Source organism: Candoia aspera, chromosome 5 (genome assembly GCF_035149785.1).
Source record: "Candoia aspera isolate rCanAsp1 chromosome 5, rCanAsp1.hap2, whole genome shotgun sequence".
Lineage (NCBI taxonomy): Eukaryota > Metazoa > Chordata > Lepidosauria > Squamata > Boidae > Candoia > Candoia aspera.
This window is the reverse complement of record NC_086157.1, coordinates 39,138,886-39,157,075: the sequence shown is the minus strand read 5'-3', so window position 1 is coordinate 39,157,075 and position 18,190 is coordinate 39,138,886. Positions and strand designations below refer to the sequence as shown.

The window sequence follows — 18,190 nt, the reverse complement described above, 5'->3', positions numbered from 1 at the left end:
CCAGATCTTTTTGATGGTGGAGATTAATTTTGTAATCCAACATATTTTGAGGGTACCAAATGGAACAGAGAAACTATTGGACCATTACAAAATCTCACTTAAATTTGAATAAAAAATGTTTCTGGGTATGCATAAGTAGTTGGTTCTGTACATTTAAACTTGACTTTCATGTTATATGTGTGAAATCATTTAACAGTCATGCTTCCATTGTAGGTGGTGACTGGATCAGGACGTCAAGAAGCTCAGAAAACAGATGCTGAGTATCGGAAACTTTTTGATCTTTCTCTTCAGGGTCTCCAACTTCTATCACAGTGGAGTGCACATGTTATGGAAGTGGTATGTGGAAGAATAGACAGTAGGCAGTTTTAAAGGAGAAGCTAAGAAAAAGCATTTTAATAATAAAATCTGATTGGTTTTTGAATTAGGGATCATGTGATAGATGGTCACATCTTCAGCAGATCTAAAGCTATTGCAGCTATGGTATGTGATATTGTACTGTATCATTGGTGGACTGTGAAGGAATTTTTTCACCAGTCAACTCAACATGGTTTCGGGTTTCTGGAGCAGACCAAGAGCTAAAGACAAAAGAAGTTTTCATGGGACTTTATGTCCTGACTCTGGGAAAAAGGGTAGAAGCTCCGTAACCTCTAGCAGTATAACATCACTTATGGTTCACAATAAATTATAGCCGTTTTTTTTTTTTACTTAATGATAGGAATTATTTTGAGAGATTTTATAGCATTGGTACTTAAAATATAAGCAAATGAGTAACTACTGCCTTTTGAAATACACTGTGGTAGGAATGTGAATATTATTTTGCTGTACTATATTTGATCCTGGTATGCTGTATAATGCTATTTCATTTTAAGGTATTTGGATTTAAACACTTGCAACTAGTCTTACACGCACCTAGTTGCCAAGATTGGGATGGATATGTCATCTAGACTGAAAGATGAATCAAGCCAGTTCAGTAGAGCCTGGATAAACATAGCAGTGCAAATGTAGAAGTTCCTTTCCTGCTCAGGTTATTTTATGGGGGCAGCTTGCAGGATTATTCTTCTTTTAAGATAGGCAATAATAGGTTGAATGCAGTCCCATTTCAACTGCTAGTCTGGAGGTGCAGGTGTGTATTTATTGCAATTCCATGGGAAGCTTTATTGTAGTTTTTCAGTTTACTTTTGCTCAGTTCTGTGTCATTCTCATTTTCTTTGTTAACTTCAGTATTCATGGAAGCTAGTGCATCCGACTGACAAATATTCTAACAAAGATTGCCCTGACAATGCTGAGGAGTATGAAAGAGCAACCCGATATAATTACACAAGTGAAGAAAAATTTGCTCTTGTAGAGGTAAGAGAGTACAGATGAGTTCTGCAAAATCACTAGGTTGCCTTCCTATAAATTTGCCTCATTATACAAAACTAACATTTTTTCCCATGCAGGTCATTGCAATGATTAAAGGATTGCAGGTATTGATGGGGAGGATGGAAAGTGTCTTCAATCATGCCATTCGTCATACGATCTATGCTGCTCTCCAAGACTTTGCTCAAATCACACTTAGAGAACCATTAAGACAAGCCATCAAAAAGAAGAAGAACGTCATCCAAAGGTGGTGGCTGACACTATCTCACGGCATTCTGTTTTTCTTTTAAGCACCTAGTATTTATCACTGTGAATATACAGGAACATGATGATGATGATGATGATGATGATGCAGTTGATGTAAGTTAAAGGGCAGTAGGGCTGTCATGGCTTTGTCCAGTGAAACTTCAAATTTTACAAATTCCGCTATATATTCAGCTCCTCTCCAGGACATTAATCTATCTAGGATAGAAGATTACCTGGGATCTCAGACAGACAGCTCCATCATTTGTGTAGCATTACCATAGCTGCTGCCACTAGTTAAAGCAATTATGGCAATTTCCAGACCAAGACGTGCAAAAGTTGTTGCCAACTACCCTGGCCAGTTAGCAATATTGGATGGCAATATACTAATCCAAGATGGGCCTAGTATTTGTCAAAACTTGGGAAAGAAGAAATGGGATGTTGTGTTTACATAACAGTAGCCTTTGGTAAAATACATCCTTAGGAAGAATGCAGAGAATTAATTTTCCCTACTTACCTCTAATCTCTTAGGTTTCCTGAGAGTAAATAACAGATTTTCCTATAGTAGAGGGGGATACTTGCAGATGGGTTTCTTTCCCCCAAAATGTAGGGCAACTTCTTTCTTTTAGGTCACTTGAAGATCAGAGAATACCTTCCTGCCTGTTTTGGAATTGTCTGCTCTGGATTGTGATTGCTAATGGAGCTTGCTTGCTTGCTTCCCCCGCACCCCAATTCCTATCTACATTAATTAAGAAGACCTGGATGTCTAATCTTTTTACATCCAGGTACCTGAGAGAGGGATAGAACTGCAGGTGGCAAAGGACACCCCTCTGCCTGAGTGTGTTCCCAGAAACCAAAATTATTCTGTGCTGTCAGTTACACAGACACAACCAGCTTCTGATAATGAATTTAAAGTGTGTATTGCAGCCATAACACAAAGTAACACAAAGCACACTGCAAACTCAAAGCTTTCTGTGTAGAAAGCAGACAGAAAACCTTATTTTTGCAAAAGAGTTAAAAGAGACAAATCACAAGTTCAGGAAGGTCTAAGAATAGCTCATTTTCAGTCCAAGAATCCAGGTAATCCAACAATAGCTTGCACAGATAGGAAATTAGAACATTGCTTACTACAAAGAGGCAATCACAAAAGCCATCCCTTTTATATAGCCCTGACTATCAGCTTCACTAATTGGCTGAGTCGTGCTCTTTTTTTTTTTTTCTTTTTCAAGTAAGCTGTTGACTTCTTTTGCTCTTCTTTTTGTAATTTGCAACATGTTGCTAGCTCAGGGCCTTGCTCTGGTTCTGGGTTGGTGGACTCAGTCTGTACCTGCCTCTCTGCATCTCTTCAGCACTCTCTTAAGCTAATTCCTGTGGAGCAGGCTGAGGCTCAGTCTGATGAAGTTCTTCAGTTCTGAATCTGAAGACACAGATTGATTCCCAGCAGAAACTATTTCTCACTCTCACTCATCCCAGCAGTTACTGTATGTCAGTAATGGAGAAGAAGCATATTCTATTTCTCCAGGGATGTCGGGCATGCAGTCATCATGGGAATTTAAGGAACTGGTTAATTGGGATAGAGCCTAGAGATGGAGGCTGCCTGAATCCACTTCCACTGACTCTGGGCCTGGGATCCTGCCAGTGGCTCATGCTGTTAATCCTAGATGGCATCTCCTCTTGTACTCGCTCCTGTTACCAGGAAATATGGTTGCTCTTCTCATACACCCAGCCCCAGTTCAAACTTTCCAATGGGAGAAGAATTAAAATCAACAATTTGCAACAGCATTCTGGCAGCAACACAAACAAGGGTCACCGCAAAACCCATTTCACATGCAAGCACCCATCATCCTCTTCCAGATCTCCTGCCTTGTCACATACACCTGGAAATGTACCAGTGGATGTAACTACAGGGAACACAGGAATGTGGGAGTTGGAAGTTCTCAACAAAATGAGAACTAAAATGCAAGGTATCTTGGCCAGCACCATTGTCTCAGAGGAATCAGGATTGCCTTCCTCCATCAGATAAAAATGAAGAATTATTAGCAGACAAGGAAGATGATGCACAGGCATCTGCATAAAATGTTAGATTATCCTTTGAGACTTTTCCACTGTATCAAAAGAGGGCCAGGACTCCGCTAACTGCAATGGATCAGGTCTACCTTACTTTCTTTCACTTCTGGGGTAAACAGACATTTTGTAATTGTTCTAATCCTTTAGCAGGCACATCGTTTCTAGAAGCATGAAAACCAAATGACAGTTGTGAAAGGCAGATGGGCCAACGAATAGGTCCTGGATATTATAGAGGACTACCGGAGTGCTACTGTATCCCACAGCAGATCTTCTCAGCTGATTGAAAAATCCTACTAGTTTGATTTAGCATTACAGTTTAAGAAGCCATAATTTCAAGGGATAGTCCAACCTTCACAAAAGTCAGCAGGGCAGTTCTTTCAAGGAGGCCTAACAAGTCTATGCCAAAGCAATTAAAGTGGACTCTGTGTTCCTTCAAGCAGCTCTTTTACCTTCTCCCCAAGGACTAGGGATTGAAAATTGGTCAGAGTGGCAGTCATATAGATAATGCCAGCCTAAGCATCCTAAAAGCATGATCCAGGGCCACAACCTTGGATATGACTGTGCACATATTCCTACCACTGGAAATCTGAAACAGTGCAAACAAAATGTCCACAGCCAGTTCAGAACCCACGGCTGTGTGTGTATCCAGAATTTGTGCCTCATAAAACACAATGTTTGGTCCAGGCCTAGATCCCAGGACTGCCTGTTACATGCACATGTGTTTTGCCCATTCCAAATGTATATGCATAGATTTTTCATGTCAGCTAGAAATCTCATGCTTTCATCTTGTGTGGGGTCACTAGGTATGAAGGTCTAAAGGTGTAAGTTTTCCCAGTTGTGGATGTCAGGGATTGGTCCTCACGCACCAACATCACGTATATTACATGGGAAGGAGGGCTTAGTTGCGTTTGAGTTTATTGTGGCAAGAAATGTTTGTTTTCTCATGGTTTAAAATTTGCATGCTTCCAGACTGATTTATGAAATAATAGGATTATCTATTCTATGAGTTGATAAATGTATTTTATAATAGATGTATTTTTAGTGTCACAATTATTAGTATATAGTGACTTTAGAAAGCACGTATCAAGTTGCTTGCAGTTCTTAAGGAATAGCTCATGCTCACACGCCCTCTTGAATCTTGGTTAGTGTCCTACAGGCTATCAGAAAGACCGTGTGCGACTGGGAAGGTGGGCATGAACCATTTAATGACCCTGCACTAAGGGGAGAGAAAGACCCCAAAAGTGGCTTTGATGTTAAAGTTCCAAGGCGTGCAGTGGGTCCCTCCAGTACCCAGGTAACTCTCTCTGCTAATTCCGGTATGGGTATCACTGACTGATAACAGGAATTACTGCAAAACCCATTTAAAATGTCCATCAGGATTAGAAAATAATCTCATGCAGGGATCCTATTTTTAATGTTCTATGCTGAGTATGTTTTCCTCCACTGCTTTTATATTCAATGTGAATATTTCTTAGTTTAAATACAAGTTTTGGGATTCATATTTTTGATACACTCATGATTCCACTCCTGGAAAACTTCATTGCCTATTTTCCATTTAAATTGCATCTTTTTGGTGGGTTTTTCAATTGGCTGTTATACTGAGGTGGAGGAGAGGAATACTTCCCTCAGAACTCTGAATATAACTTTTGTCCTGTAAAGTTAAACCCTAGAAACTCTGTGGCTTAGCTGGCTAGAACAGAAGAAACAAGTATTGATTAATTAGAATCTAAGTGAACAGATACGTATTAAGCTAGTGCCAGATTCTTACAAGGCTTGGTGCTAATCATAAATGAACAGAGGGTGAATTCCATAGCCAGTGTGTATGTAGAGAGAACGTTCTTCCTTGCGAACATCCTCTTGAGTGTGCTGCATGTCCCAGTTTCATTGGTGTTCATGGCACTCTCAAAATGGAATTTACCTGGGCAGGTTACCTGTCATCAGTTTTCATTTCTTGAGCTTTCTTTGACTGTCTTTTACTTTTTCTTTCACAGTTCTGTATCTAACTACCTACTCATTTAGAGAAATAAAAATTACTCCAATCAAGCAGTTGTGAAATAATATTGCTTGTAGTTTATGTATTAGTGCAGCATCTTCAGTTCTATATTATTATATTGCTGCGTTAGAACTAGAAATCTTTGTAATAGGAAAAGAAATTATCTTTGAATTTGGTTGATGAGAGGTTCCTTAACAGGATTAAGACCTTTTTATGGGCCCTAACAAAATGAGTAGGCTGAATGAATAAATCTCCTTACCTTCTTTTTGATCAAAGGGTTCTGTATTCTTCGTTGTCTTGCTATTCCTGTCTTAACAAACTAATATACATTTTTCTGATTTTTGTGCTTTCTCCTTTTCTCTATTTACCCTCGTGTTTTTTATTAATGGAGTCTCTCTTCTCCTCTTTTGCCTCTTCCTTGTTTGTTAGCTCTTCATGGTTCGTTCTATGACAGAGTCCTTAAACTATGCAGAGCTGTTGAAGCAGCTCAGATCTCTGGGAATGGAAAAGTTATTGCATGTGATAAACACGTTTCTGAGGCAATCCTACATCTATCCCACTCTTTTAAACTTTGGTGGTAAGGCATTACTTATTATTTTTAAATAATGTCATGCCATGAACTGTTCCACTGCAAATTCTGGTGCTTTTTCCCCTTTGAGTTTCCTTCAGGTTAATTATTTTTTACCTTCCTTATCAGGTTGCAAATTGAACTGGGAGTAATCTTCCTTTTGGCAGATTAAGTAATGCTCAACTAATGTGCCATGTGTGTTTTTCCTCCATCATGAATGTTCTGTTTAATAATGCAGCTTTACATGGTGAGAACCATGTTAGAGTCACTCATTGCTGACAAAAGTGGTTCCAAGAAAACCCTGAGAAGTAGCCTTGAAGGGCCTACCATATTGGACATTGAAAAATTCCATCGAGAGTCTTTCTTCTACACTCACTTGATAAATTTCAGTGGTAAGAAACATAGATGATCAGCGTCCAGCTTTGGCATGTCCTAATACTTCTAACATATCCTGGGAAAATGTTTCCGATTTTATGTGACTTACTTAAAATATTGGCCTATCAGAGCTTAGCAGTTTGACATCTGTTCACCTGCTGTGGAGAAAAACAGGATGCTGGATTATGTGGACCCTACGTCTGATCCAACAGGACTTTTATGAAGTCTTTCACATTTGAGAATATTACGTAAAACCCTAGACTTAAGCGGATATGCTTCGTAGATTTTTCTAGTTGGAATGATTTCTTTGTTCATAAATAGTTGCCAAATAAGAGGCCTTATACTGATTCTGTGAAAATAGCAAACATGTTTGCTTAGTTTGTTTGTTTTCCCTTCTTTTTCTGAAGAGAAAAGTTAAGTACCTTGCCTTGTTTGGCTACTATTCTCAATACTGTTGACTTTAATCGGAAGCATGTTGTTCAAGTGGGTTTACCTACTGACATGTGTCTAATCAAGCTGCATCACATTGCATTGTCTTTTCAATCCGTGATATGGCTGGATGTCTTTGCTTTGAATGGGGAAGAGAGAGTTTGTATTTTAGTGCCCTTCAGAAACAGTACTGGTTACTTAGTACAGTGATTCCCAAGCACTGAATTGAGAGTCTCTGGAGTCTTTTGAGTGAGTCTGCCATTAGCATTATTAGTTTGGGCTGGACATTGCTATAAGAGACCAGATCATCTCTACTTAGCCAGCTTAATAGATGTTTCAGCAAAGCAAGGTTTCCTGTATGTGCACAACAGAAGCTCTCTATAAATCACTATATACCCAGTCCTGGTAAGAGTTGAAAGGTGCATATGATTGCAGATCCTATCCTTCTTTGGGCTCTGTTACCTTATTTAAGTTATTTAGGTTAATAAGGTAACTTAACTAACTTAGATAAGGTAACAGAGCCCAAACACTATGTGCTTTGAAATTCTGTATATACCATTTACATTAGAGACCAGGAAATACTCTTAAGCAGTCTCTTAATAAGATGTCTGGGAATCAGTGTTCTAACCTACTGAAAACACTTCTATTATGGCAGTCCAGCAGGAATATTTAGCATCTCTGATCCCATTTTGAAAGCAATTTATTTTCTGTAACTATTCCTTCTACCCATGCCTATACACATACTATTTCTCATTAAATGCCCATCTGATCAGTGCATATGGTAGCAAATAAGTCCCATAAGATAAATAATCTAATCAGATAAATAGAATAATGATGGTTGTTGCAAGAAGTTCCCATTTCCTCTTGCAAGGGCTGAAAATGAGACATTCCCAATGTTTAGCACAAATTGGGATGATAATTTAGAACATGCGTATGGGTGTTCTGCGCTACCACACTGCTGATACTTCCTCTGCCAGTGTTTTCAGTAAGAAACCCGTTTGTATTTTTGGTGTGTATTTGACTTAGCAGCAGCTTACAGTAACTCTTTTGGCCCTCCATCTGAATGCTGGTTTCTCTTTCCTCTTCATATGCTATTGCAGTGTCTCTTTCACAGTTCTGCTTCTGTAACATTGCACTGTTAAAGTAGCTGTTCTCCTTTGTTCCCAATCAGAATAGAATTAATTCAGTATAATTTCCTTTTCAATAAGAAACCCTGCAGCAGTGCTGTGATTTATCCCAGCTATGGTTCAGGGAATTCTTTCTGGAGCTGACAATGGGCAGAAGAATCCAATTCCCTATTGAGATGTCTATGCCTTGGATTCTAACTGACCACATTTTGGAGACCAAGGAAGCATCAATGATGGAGTAAGACTAATAAACTTCTTTCTCTTCTTGTTTTGTAATAGACTTTAAAAATTCTAGTGAAAGTGAGATGAGAGTATTTGAAGTGGTTTGAATTGTGGAATAGAGTCCCCTTTTTAAAATAAGAAAGAGAGGAAAGGGATTTGGGTCCTTGGAGTTTGCTTCATTTTCCCATTTGCAAACTTTTTTGAATGGGTGAGTTCTGCCTGGATCCTTTCCTTCATGAATATCTTTTCAGGCCATGCTTTTTATTCCTTCTTCTGAAATCAACTATTTTATTGCTGGACTGAGAATAGGAATAGGCTCAATTTTGCCACCTAATTTCCCTCCATTCTACCTGCTCCCCTCCCTTTCTATTTCCCACCCAAAGCTTATGTTTGTGCCAGGGATCTATAAGGGCTCCAGTTGGAGAAAAGAGTGTAAACACATTCTTAGATATATCCAGTCAAAGTTTTGATCCAGGGAAAGGTTTCGTAAAGTGTGTTGTATTGATTAGCCCCTCCCTTTCCCAGTAGCGAAGGGGACTAATTAAGGGCAGGGAGATTTGTATGAAGTGATGAATCACCAGCTTTCTATGACTGCTTGTACACAAAGTATTGGTCAGGTGAATGCTGTACTTTTCCCATTCTTTGTATCCAGTTAAAGTTTTAACAGTTTTGTTCCAGAACAGTGGCTTGGTATATTAAAAGAGCAATAGGAATATTTTACATGCACTCTGACTATGTGTTTTCATCTCTTGTTTAGATATGTTCTTTACTCTTTGGACCTCTATAATGACAGTGCTCATTATGCACTCACCAAATTCAAAAAACAATTTCTCTATGATGAAATTGAGGCAGAGGTAAGTCATCAGACAACAAATAACTAACACAAAGGATAAATACTTAACTAGAGCAGGTTAAGTTAAAAGAAATTGTATGACTGATGTTGAAAAGGGTAGGACTTGCAAGGATAGGACCTTCTAAGCTGTAACTCAAATTAGTAGAGGATCGGCCCAGAAAAATATTTTATTTTTGTTGTGGAAAAATGGACTGAAGTAAGAAATAATTTCCAAAGATAATTAGTAGGTACACTGTCGCGTCACGCGACCAGTCCTTCGCCCTTCGGTCTATGGGATTCCCTGGGGGGGAATGAGCCAACGATTCCCTCGCAAGGGTGAGGTCGAAAAAACAACGGTAGGCACAGGATTCTTTTGTGGCGAGTGACGCTACATCTCAGGAGGTTGCTGGTACTGCCTCCTGGGCCACGCCCCCACCTCCTTTTATTCAGCAGTTCTATCAGGGCGGGGGAGTGAGTACAAAGAGAATAGGGAAATACAAGTCATGCCCTGAGGCTACGTGAGAGACATGCAATCTAGCTGTGCAGTAATGGAGTCAGGTACGTCACAATTCCACCTTTTTTATTTAATTTTGTTCCTCCCCCAGAGGGTCTGAGTCGGGGAGCCAGGGACTCTTCAGTCCAAGGAGACCCATCCCAGCGTCCTCTCTCGGGGGGTAGTGTGACCGGGGGTCCTTTTCCACTTCCGATTCACTATCGGAGGACCATCCCAAGAGTGGTGTTTTCTCCATACCTACAGCAGTGACCAGGTGTTGAACAGCAAGCTTTGTCTCGGATACCTCTGAGTCCAATGTATGAAGTCTCTGCTTTAAGAAGCGGAGAACGCGACCCAGCACACAGGGGCCTATGGTGCATACGAGAATCAATAACAGGAGGGGCCCCAACAGAGCGGACAACAGTGTGGTTAGCCATGGAGAAATGCTAAACATATTTTGATACCATGACATGGATTGTTGGCGCTCCAATTCCCTTGTTTTTAAACGGGAATTGAGCTCTTTCATAGAGTCCAATACTACTCCTGAGTTGTCGGCATAAAAACAGCAGTCTTCCTTTAGAGCAACACACAGTCCCCCTTGTTTGAGGAACAGAAGGTCGAGACCCCTACGATTTTGCAAAACCACTTCGGATAGAGAGGTAAGGGAATCTTGTAGCGCCACAATAGATTGTTCGATGGCGCGAAGGTCAGTGTCAATGATAACGCTAAGGTGACGCAGGTTCTGATCATTGACAACAAGGGCTGACACACCAGTGGCGGCTCCAGCCGCACCTAAGCCCAGTAGGACTGATAAAGTTACAGCAGTCACTACTTCGCGCTTAGCCTTGAGGGGATAATGAGGGGGCTCTAAAATGGAGAGAAGTTCGTCAGGGGAATAGATAGAAACCTTGGGGAGTAGGAGCACCTGAATACAAAAGGCGTTAGTTTGTAACAAGGTATCACCATATACACATGCGGTGAGGCCAGAAGAACATGCCCAAACAGAGTTGTTCCCAGGGATAAAGTATTGCCCTGTCAATCGGGCAGAGATATTACCAGAGGTAGTGTAGAGTACACCGTAGCCACCATGGCCGGTGTGACCGTTGATGTTCAAGCGATTTTTTGGAAGATAGAGGGCACAGTGATCATGAGAAGAATTAAGGCAATATTGAATATAGTTAGCAGGAACACGGCCAAGGCAGCAGCCCTGCCCTATTATAGAGGTGATAGTCAACGTGGTGTTTTGCCAGCGGCAGGAGGCGGCTGAGGTAGAGTTTCGGATAGGGTCAGGAGAACCGACTGCTTCATAGAATGGTGGGGAGGAAGACAAGCAAAGCCAACATCGAGATGTGTTAGAAGCGGTGTGAACAAGGGAAAAGGAGGAGTTAAGAAGAGAGACAAGGGGGTTTTTTTGTTTGGTGAGGGGTTTAAGAAAGGTGGAGTGAATGTCGTCGGCATTGGGCCCAACAGGTGGGGACTGAGGGAGAGTGACCTGTCGTTGAATGTAGAATATGTTGCCGTAATGATACCCGGGCCATCCGGCATATATACGACCTCCCCATTTTACACCTGAGTCCCAGGCATTCCCCTGAGCTTTTCCTGCAGCAGTGAATTGTACAATAACCGGATTACATCTATTCCAACCCCCCTGTCCTGCCGCATTCTTTTTGGTTGCGGTGCACCTAATGTCCTTTCTCAACCGAGTGAGGGTGATGTAATCAGTCTTATATGGAGGGGTCCAGTAGATGTAGCCAGTGGAAACGCAGGACCAAGATTTGCAAAAGTAATCTGCTATGCCTCCGCAGTCGTGCACGTGATCAGGGCTGGTGTCATGTCCTGGGCACACATACAGGGAATACCTTTTAACGGTGGAGTGGCTGGGCTCTGGGAAGCCGTCCAGCCTCCTGTAGGCTGTCACTCCTAAAAGCATTTCTGAAAAGTCAAAATACAGGTTAGGGAAACAAGATATAATTGGGCTATAACAAAAGGAGGTATTCAGGATCTGTCCCAAGGCATCGCGGATTGTCCAGGTGATATTGTAAGGGCGATGCGATCCCTGGGCGTCAAATGCCAGTAGGCGTCGTCCCTGCCAACGGGCGGGCTCAGGAAGGGAGAGTAAAAATAAGGTGAGCGTAAGGCGAGATGAGGTGGCGAACCCCTTAATTAATTTTGTTATTTCACAGTGATATTGTCCTAGATCGGTCAACTGTACGTTGGTGATAGCAAGGGTAGTTTGGCGAAAGTGATAAGTGATGGAGTAGGAATCGCCATCTTGGAGAAGGGTGTTGTTGCGGAACCAGCGCCAGAAGGTGCCTTTTCTTTTGATGGGAGAGCGTTGAAGACATTCCATGGCGTTGGATGCTGAGCTGCGGCCAATGGTGGCAGGGTAGCGTAAACGATGGGTTCGAATGAGAGAGGTTGTTTTAGGGTTCGTTGTGAGGGGAGCAGAGATGGAAGAGAGATAACAGAGAAGGAGGGTCAAGAAGGTGCTTGTCAGGAGGCTGCCCATGATATGGCCGGATGCAGCGAGCAGGAACCCAGAGCACTCGATCAGGTAGTTGCACAGCAGCGTAGCCTTTTCCCCAGGTGACGAGTTGCGCAGGGCCTTTCCACTCAGGGCTGGGCAGTTGCCTAAAATAAACAAGGGGACGGGAAGAGGGAACTACTGGCTTGGAAAAGTGTCGAGATGCAGCCGTAGCAGGGGGGGTACCGGTAAGATTAAGGAAATTCAAGGTAAACAAGGTGAGATTAAGGATATTTTGTAACATCGGGAGGCTTGGGGGGCCTAAGGCCTTTTTCCCCGTTTGCCGATCAAGGGCATTCTTTAGGGTCTGGTTAGCCCTTTCCACAATAGCCTGACCTTGGCTGTTGAATGGTACACCGAATCTGTGAGTAATGGACCACTTACGGCAAAACTCAGCAAAGGGAGTGCTGACGTAAGCGGGGCCATTGTCAGTTTTCAAAGTTTTGGGACATCCCGATGTGACGAAAGTGCGAATACAATGATTGATTACGTTTTTCGTGGCTTCTCCTCTTTGCAAAGTTGCCAGGATGAATCCCGAATAGGTATCCACAGATACATGGATATACTTCCAAGGTGCAAAAGAGGGATAATGAGTGACATCCATCTGCCATGTGTCACAAGCATGGACACCCCTGGGATTAACTCCCTCAGGGATGCACTTTGCCTGCAAACTGCAGGTTGGACATTGTTGAAGAATGGCGGTAGCTTCTTGATATGTAATGCCAAATTGGCGCACCAAGGCTTTTTTATTTTGATGGAAATAAGCATGGCTGTCCCCTGCTGAAAGCGGCGGAGGAAGAGGGGAAGAGGCCATAATTTTGCAAGCCTCATCTGCCATGTGGTTGCCTTCGGACAGGAAACCGGGTAGCTGTTGGTGGCTTCTAATATGCGCTACAAACAAAGGGGATGTTCTGTCCTTCAGGAGAGTTTGAAGCTGCAAAAAAAGCGTCATGAGAGAGGGGGGGGTAACAGGGGAAATATATGCATCAAACATGGCCACAGCCATTTGAGTGACATACATACTATCTAATATAACATTCAAAGGCTGTTCTGGGAAAAGAGACAAGGCTAGCAAAAAGGCGGCTAACTCAGCCTGTTGGGCAGATGCTTGTGGGCCTGTTAGGCGTTTATGCCATTTGCAATTATTTTGCCATGTACAAGCCCCTATGGTTTTGGAGCCGTCTGTAAAAACAGTGAGGGCTTCCTTGAGTGGCTGCTGAACGAACGGCGAGGTTAGTGTAAAGGGTACTGTTCGCAACAGTTGCAATCGAGGATCAGGGGGAAGATGGCATGACACCTGGCCACACCAGTCCTCCAAGGCATCCTGCAGTGCAGTGGAGTTTTGTAGGAGGGGTTCCCATTGAGTAACCTTAAGGGGAATGTACAGGGTGGAAACATCCAGTCCCATTAGGGCTCTAATCCTCTTCCGGCCTTTCTCAACAAGAGAGGCCATTTGTGCTGCTCTGGTGATGATGGATGTCTTAGGTGTGTGTGGCAAGTGTAGCCATTCTAAAATATGTAGATGTTTGTTATCAGACGTTTGGACAATGATGGCAGTTAATAATTGATGTGTTGAAAGAATGGCAAGAGAGGGTGGTTTGTCAGTGAGCGCACGGTCCACCCATTGGGTCGTAAGGACGGCATTGACCTGTTGTAGGGCGTGCAATTGTTGTTCTGTAAGGTATACCTTGTCAGCTGGGTTTGTCAAACCCACTAGCGCTTGGAATAAAGGTGATAACATGGGTGTAGTTAAAGCAAGGTATGCGCGGGCCCAGTTAATGACCCCCAGACATTGTTGTAATTGGACCAAGGTGGTCGGCTGGGGAAGCGTGAGCATAGGTAGAAGTGGGGCAGCTGTGGAGGCTAAAACTTTGTGGCCTAGATATTGCATTGGATAACGAGACTGGACCTTTTCTGGTGCAACGTGCAACCCTGCCGTTGCTAGGGTGGCTAAAAGAATAGGAAAAGTTTTTTGAACTGTCCCTTTCGGGCCCTCAGCAGCGACTAAAATGTCATCCATATAATGATACACAAGAAAATGCGGAAATTGGGATCTATAGGGTTGCAATGCTTTATCAACAAAAAATTGGCACATTGTGGGTGAGTTCAACATGCCTTGTGGGAGGACCTTCCACTGGTACCGAGCAGTAGGCTTTGAATTGTTAAGTTCCGGTACCGTAAATGCGAAAATAATTCTGTCCTTTTGTGCCAAAGGTATGGAAAAAAAACAATCCTTGAGGTCTATTACAATAAGGTCGTGTCCTTCCGGAATCAAGTTGGGGTTGGGAAGTCCACACTGCAAAGGTCCCATGGGCTGAAGGATGGTGTTGATAGCCCTAAGATCCTGTAGGAGGCGCCATTTGCCAGACTTCTTTTTGATGACAAATACCGGAGTATTGTATGGGCTGGTGGAGGTTTCGATATGGCCTTCAATTAACTGCTGTTGGACCAAGATATGTAAGGCGTCCAGTTTCTCTTTGGTGAGAGGCCATTGATCAACCCATACCGGCACAGAGGTTTTGAGAGAGAGAGAGAGAGACCCTGAAGGGTCCTGTAAAGCCATTAGGGAAGTTGAATAAAAGCGTGGAACTGTGAAAGCAAGTCACGGCCCCATAGGTTACAGTGCAAAGGCAAGATATAAGGCTTTAGATAAGCTGTAATATGAGAATGAGCAGTCACAGCAGAAAGCCAATGAGAGCTGACCTTAGCGGCCTGTGCTCCGCCTACTCCTTGCACCGAGGAGGCTTCAGCGATAGGCCAGGAGGAGGGCCATTCAGCGGAACGAATGACAGAGACGTCGGCGCCGGTGTCAATCAAGCCTTCGAAAGAGCGACCATTTAGTGTGACAAGGAGGGTGGGTTTAGAGGTTTGGACTGGTTGCTGCAAGGCAAACAATGATGGCATATCAGGAGAAGGGAGAAGTATGAGCGTGGCGACAATTGTTCCTTTATTTAAGGAAAAGCACCTATCTCCCACTCCTGCCAGAGCAATTTGTGTCAAATCTGATGAATCATACAAATAGGGAGCAGCAACCATTCCCTCAAGCGTAAGCGAGGAGTTGGGAATAAGCAAAGCAGGGGTAAGAGGAGGGAGGGGTTTATGCAGCGTGACAACAAGAGGAAGGGAAAGGACAGCCCCCGGATCGTCATACAAAAGATCCTCTGCCAACTCCACAGGGAAGCTGGTGATGGGTAATTCAGCCTTTGGGGCGGGGTTAGCTGACAACCCCCGATCTAGTTTTCCGAAGGCTGGTGAGGGGAGGAGTTATTGCGACATTGCGAGGCCCAATGATAGCCTTTGCGGCACCTGGGACAAGGAGTTTTAGGTTTGGAGGGGGGGGGCGGCCCCCTTTGAGTGGAAGGGGGCGCCCCACCTCCCCCGGGTGCACGGCATTGATTCTTAAAGTGGCCCGGCTTCCCACAATTGAAGCAATTTCCATGACGAGTGATTGCGAGGGCTTCCGGGGAATGGAGCTGAGGGGAGGGGTTAGTAGAAGGCAGCGAGGTGGTAATGGCGGCAGCGAGAGCGCTCACTTTGTGAGAGGTGGTACCAACGATTCTGCAGAGTTGCAGGAAGTCTGCAAGCTTTACACCCGGTTGATTGACTGCGGGTTGCAGAATGGTCTGGCAGTCATGATTAGCGTTAGAGAAAGCAAGTTTCATTAGCAGCTCATGTTTAGCCGTGGCATTATCAATTTGTCGGTCTAAAGCAATCTGAAGGCGACTTATGAAGGAAGCATATGGTTCATTTGGTTCTTGCATTATTTTCAAAAACGTTTGGGTGGATTGAGAGTCGGAATCATCCACTCTTTTGAGAGCATTCATGGCGCACATGTGAATAATAGCAAAACAACGACGGGGGGAGTTCTGTTGCTGGACTAAGGTTGCGAATTGTCCCTTTCCTAATAATTGATTTGCGGTCACCCCTGCGGGAAGACCTCTTCTAATTTCTACTTCCACCCCTTTGTCGTATTCAGATTGCCACACAACGTATTGCGCCGGGGTCATAAGCATAGAAAAAAGCATTTTCCAATCATACAATAACATAACAGTGTTAGCAGTAACTAAAGAGTCTAAAACTCCCCTAGTAAAAGGAGAGTGCAAGCCGTAGGTGGTTACAGCATCTTTGATTTGTTTCAAAACCTTAAGTTCAATATTGTTATACAAATTTCCTCCCGCCGCCCCTAGGCCGATGGTCATGGGAAAGGCAGAGGGACTCTCCATTTCCAATGAGAGGGGGGAGGAGAGGAGTTCAGTGATGGCGCCTCCTAGGGGGTGGTGTTGAGGGGATCCGGGGGTTGGAGCTGAAGGGGGAGGAGGAACGGCTGGGTATGGAGGGGGTGGTGGTGAGGCAGCATCGAGATGGGCGGCAAGAGGGGGTGGGGTTTTTGGGCCGGGAGGAGAAGGGCAAGTTTCCGGGGAAGACGGGGGAGGGGAAAGAGTGTTGATGGCCGCCATAACAGCCTTCCAGGCAGTCAGAATAGGCACGGGTGCTCGTGGGGTATCATGAAAATATTTTCCTATCCTTTCCCAAGTGGATGCTTTGAGCGACCCCTCTGAAGGATAGACAGGGCAGTGTCTGTCCATGTACAGTAGGAGTTGAGTCACCGATTTTTTTGAAATGGGAAAGATGGTCGTACCGTTAGCCTTTTGACAAGAGTTAGCCTTCTTCACTAAATCATAAAGTTCGTCCCTATGAACTGACGAAACTTTGGAGAGTGGGGAGCCCATTACTTACGATTGCAGAGCCTTTTCCAGGTGCGTAGTAACGAGAGTGAAGGCAGTGCACCTCTAGACAGAGATCACACCGTGAGACCGAAGGGATCCCGGACGAGCCCCCAGTTGTCGCGTCACGCGACCAGTCCTTCGCCCTTCGGTCTATGGGATTCCCTGGGGGGGAATGAGCCAACGATTCCCTCGCAAGGGTGAGGTCGAAAAAACAACGGTAGGCACAGGATTCTTTTGTGGCGAGTGACGCTACATCTCAGGAGGTTGCTGGTACTGCCTCCTGGGCCACGCCCCCACCTCCTTTTATTCAGCAGTTCTATCAGGGCGGGGGAGTGAGTACAAAGAGAATAGGGAAATACAAGTCATGCCCTGAGGCTACGTGAGAGACATGCAATCTAGCTGTGCAGTAATGGAGTCAGGTACGTCACAGTACACAATCGCACAGGGTCTGGGTTTGCACATTGCGCTAAGGCATGTTTTGTTTAATCATGGTATGTTGAATAAGCCACAATTAGTTACGTTCGCACAACATACTAATCACTTTACAGCTTAGCACAGTATGTAAACTCAGCCACTAAGGCCTGATCAGTTGTTAATATATCGTCGGAGGGAAAATAAAGTTGTTCAAAACGTAGAGATTATGAGGCAAAATAACAAGTAATGTGATACTCATTTAGAACAGAGATGTAAGTTAGTAGACTGTGTCATCCTGTCTGAAAAATATTTTAAGAAGAGTACAAGGGAATGAAGGTGAAGCGGTGGGGGTGAAAAAAAATATGAACTAATGAATTACTACTGAATTTAGAATGTCTAGGCATATATGTTTATAGTTTGATAAGTCACATGCAGGGAATAAGATTGAATACCATAGATATCTTCTTAATAATTATGTAAGTGGGACAAAATTTCCTATAGTTAGATGCCAACCAAGGATAGATTATAGAGATTAAAGTGCTGGGGATGCTGCATTTTCATGCTCCGTTTTAAAATGCTCCAAAGAAAATGCATTTGAGTAAAGAACTTGTGTTTAACATTTCATATTTTCTTTAGGTCAACTTATGTTTTGATCAGTTTGTCTACAAGTTGGCAGACCAGATATTTGCATATTACAAAGTTATGGCAGGAAGGTATGTGTCTCCACTAAAGCCCGATGGTAGCCTGGGTTGTTGCATTCCTTGTAGTCTGAGTCAGCATGACCAATGATGAAAGATGTTGGGAGTTGTTGTTCAAC

General features: G+C 43.4%; 1 protein-coding gene across 2 annotated transcripts in view; it reads left to right on the top strand.

The window, feature by feature from the left end:
* The window catches only part of CYFIP1 (cytoplasmic FMR1 interacting protein 1), a 61,939-nt gene that overhangs the window by 24,416 nt on the left and 19,333 nt on the right, over positions 1-18,190 (top strand). The window contains exons 12-19 of one of the 2 annotated variants that reach the window (XM_063305018.1): positions 214-336; positions 1,222-1,347; positions 1,440-1,606; positions 4,816-4,963; positions 6,469-6,622; positions 8,243-8,399; positions 9,141-9,237; positions 18,010-18,086. In XM_063305018.1, coding sequence (XP_063161088.1) covers positions 214-336; positions 1,222-1,347; positions 1,440-1,606; positions 4,816-4,963; positions 6,469-6,622; positions 8,243-8,399; positions 9,141-9,237; positions 18,010-18,086 — 1,049 coding nt within the window. Of the gene's footprint in view, positions 1-213; positions 337-1,221; positions 1,348-1,439; positions 1,607-4,815; positions 4,964-6,091; positions 6,240-6,468; positions 6,623-8,242; positions 8,400-9,140; positions 9,238-18,009; positions 18,087-18,190 lie in introns of both variants that reach the window. The other variant, XM_063305019.1, reaches the window with a different exon arrangement.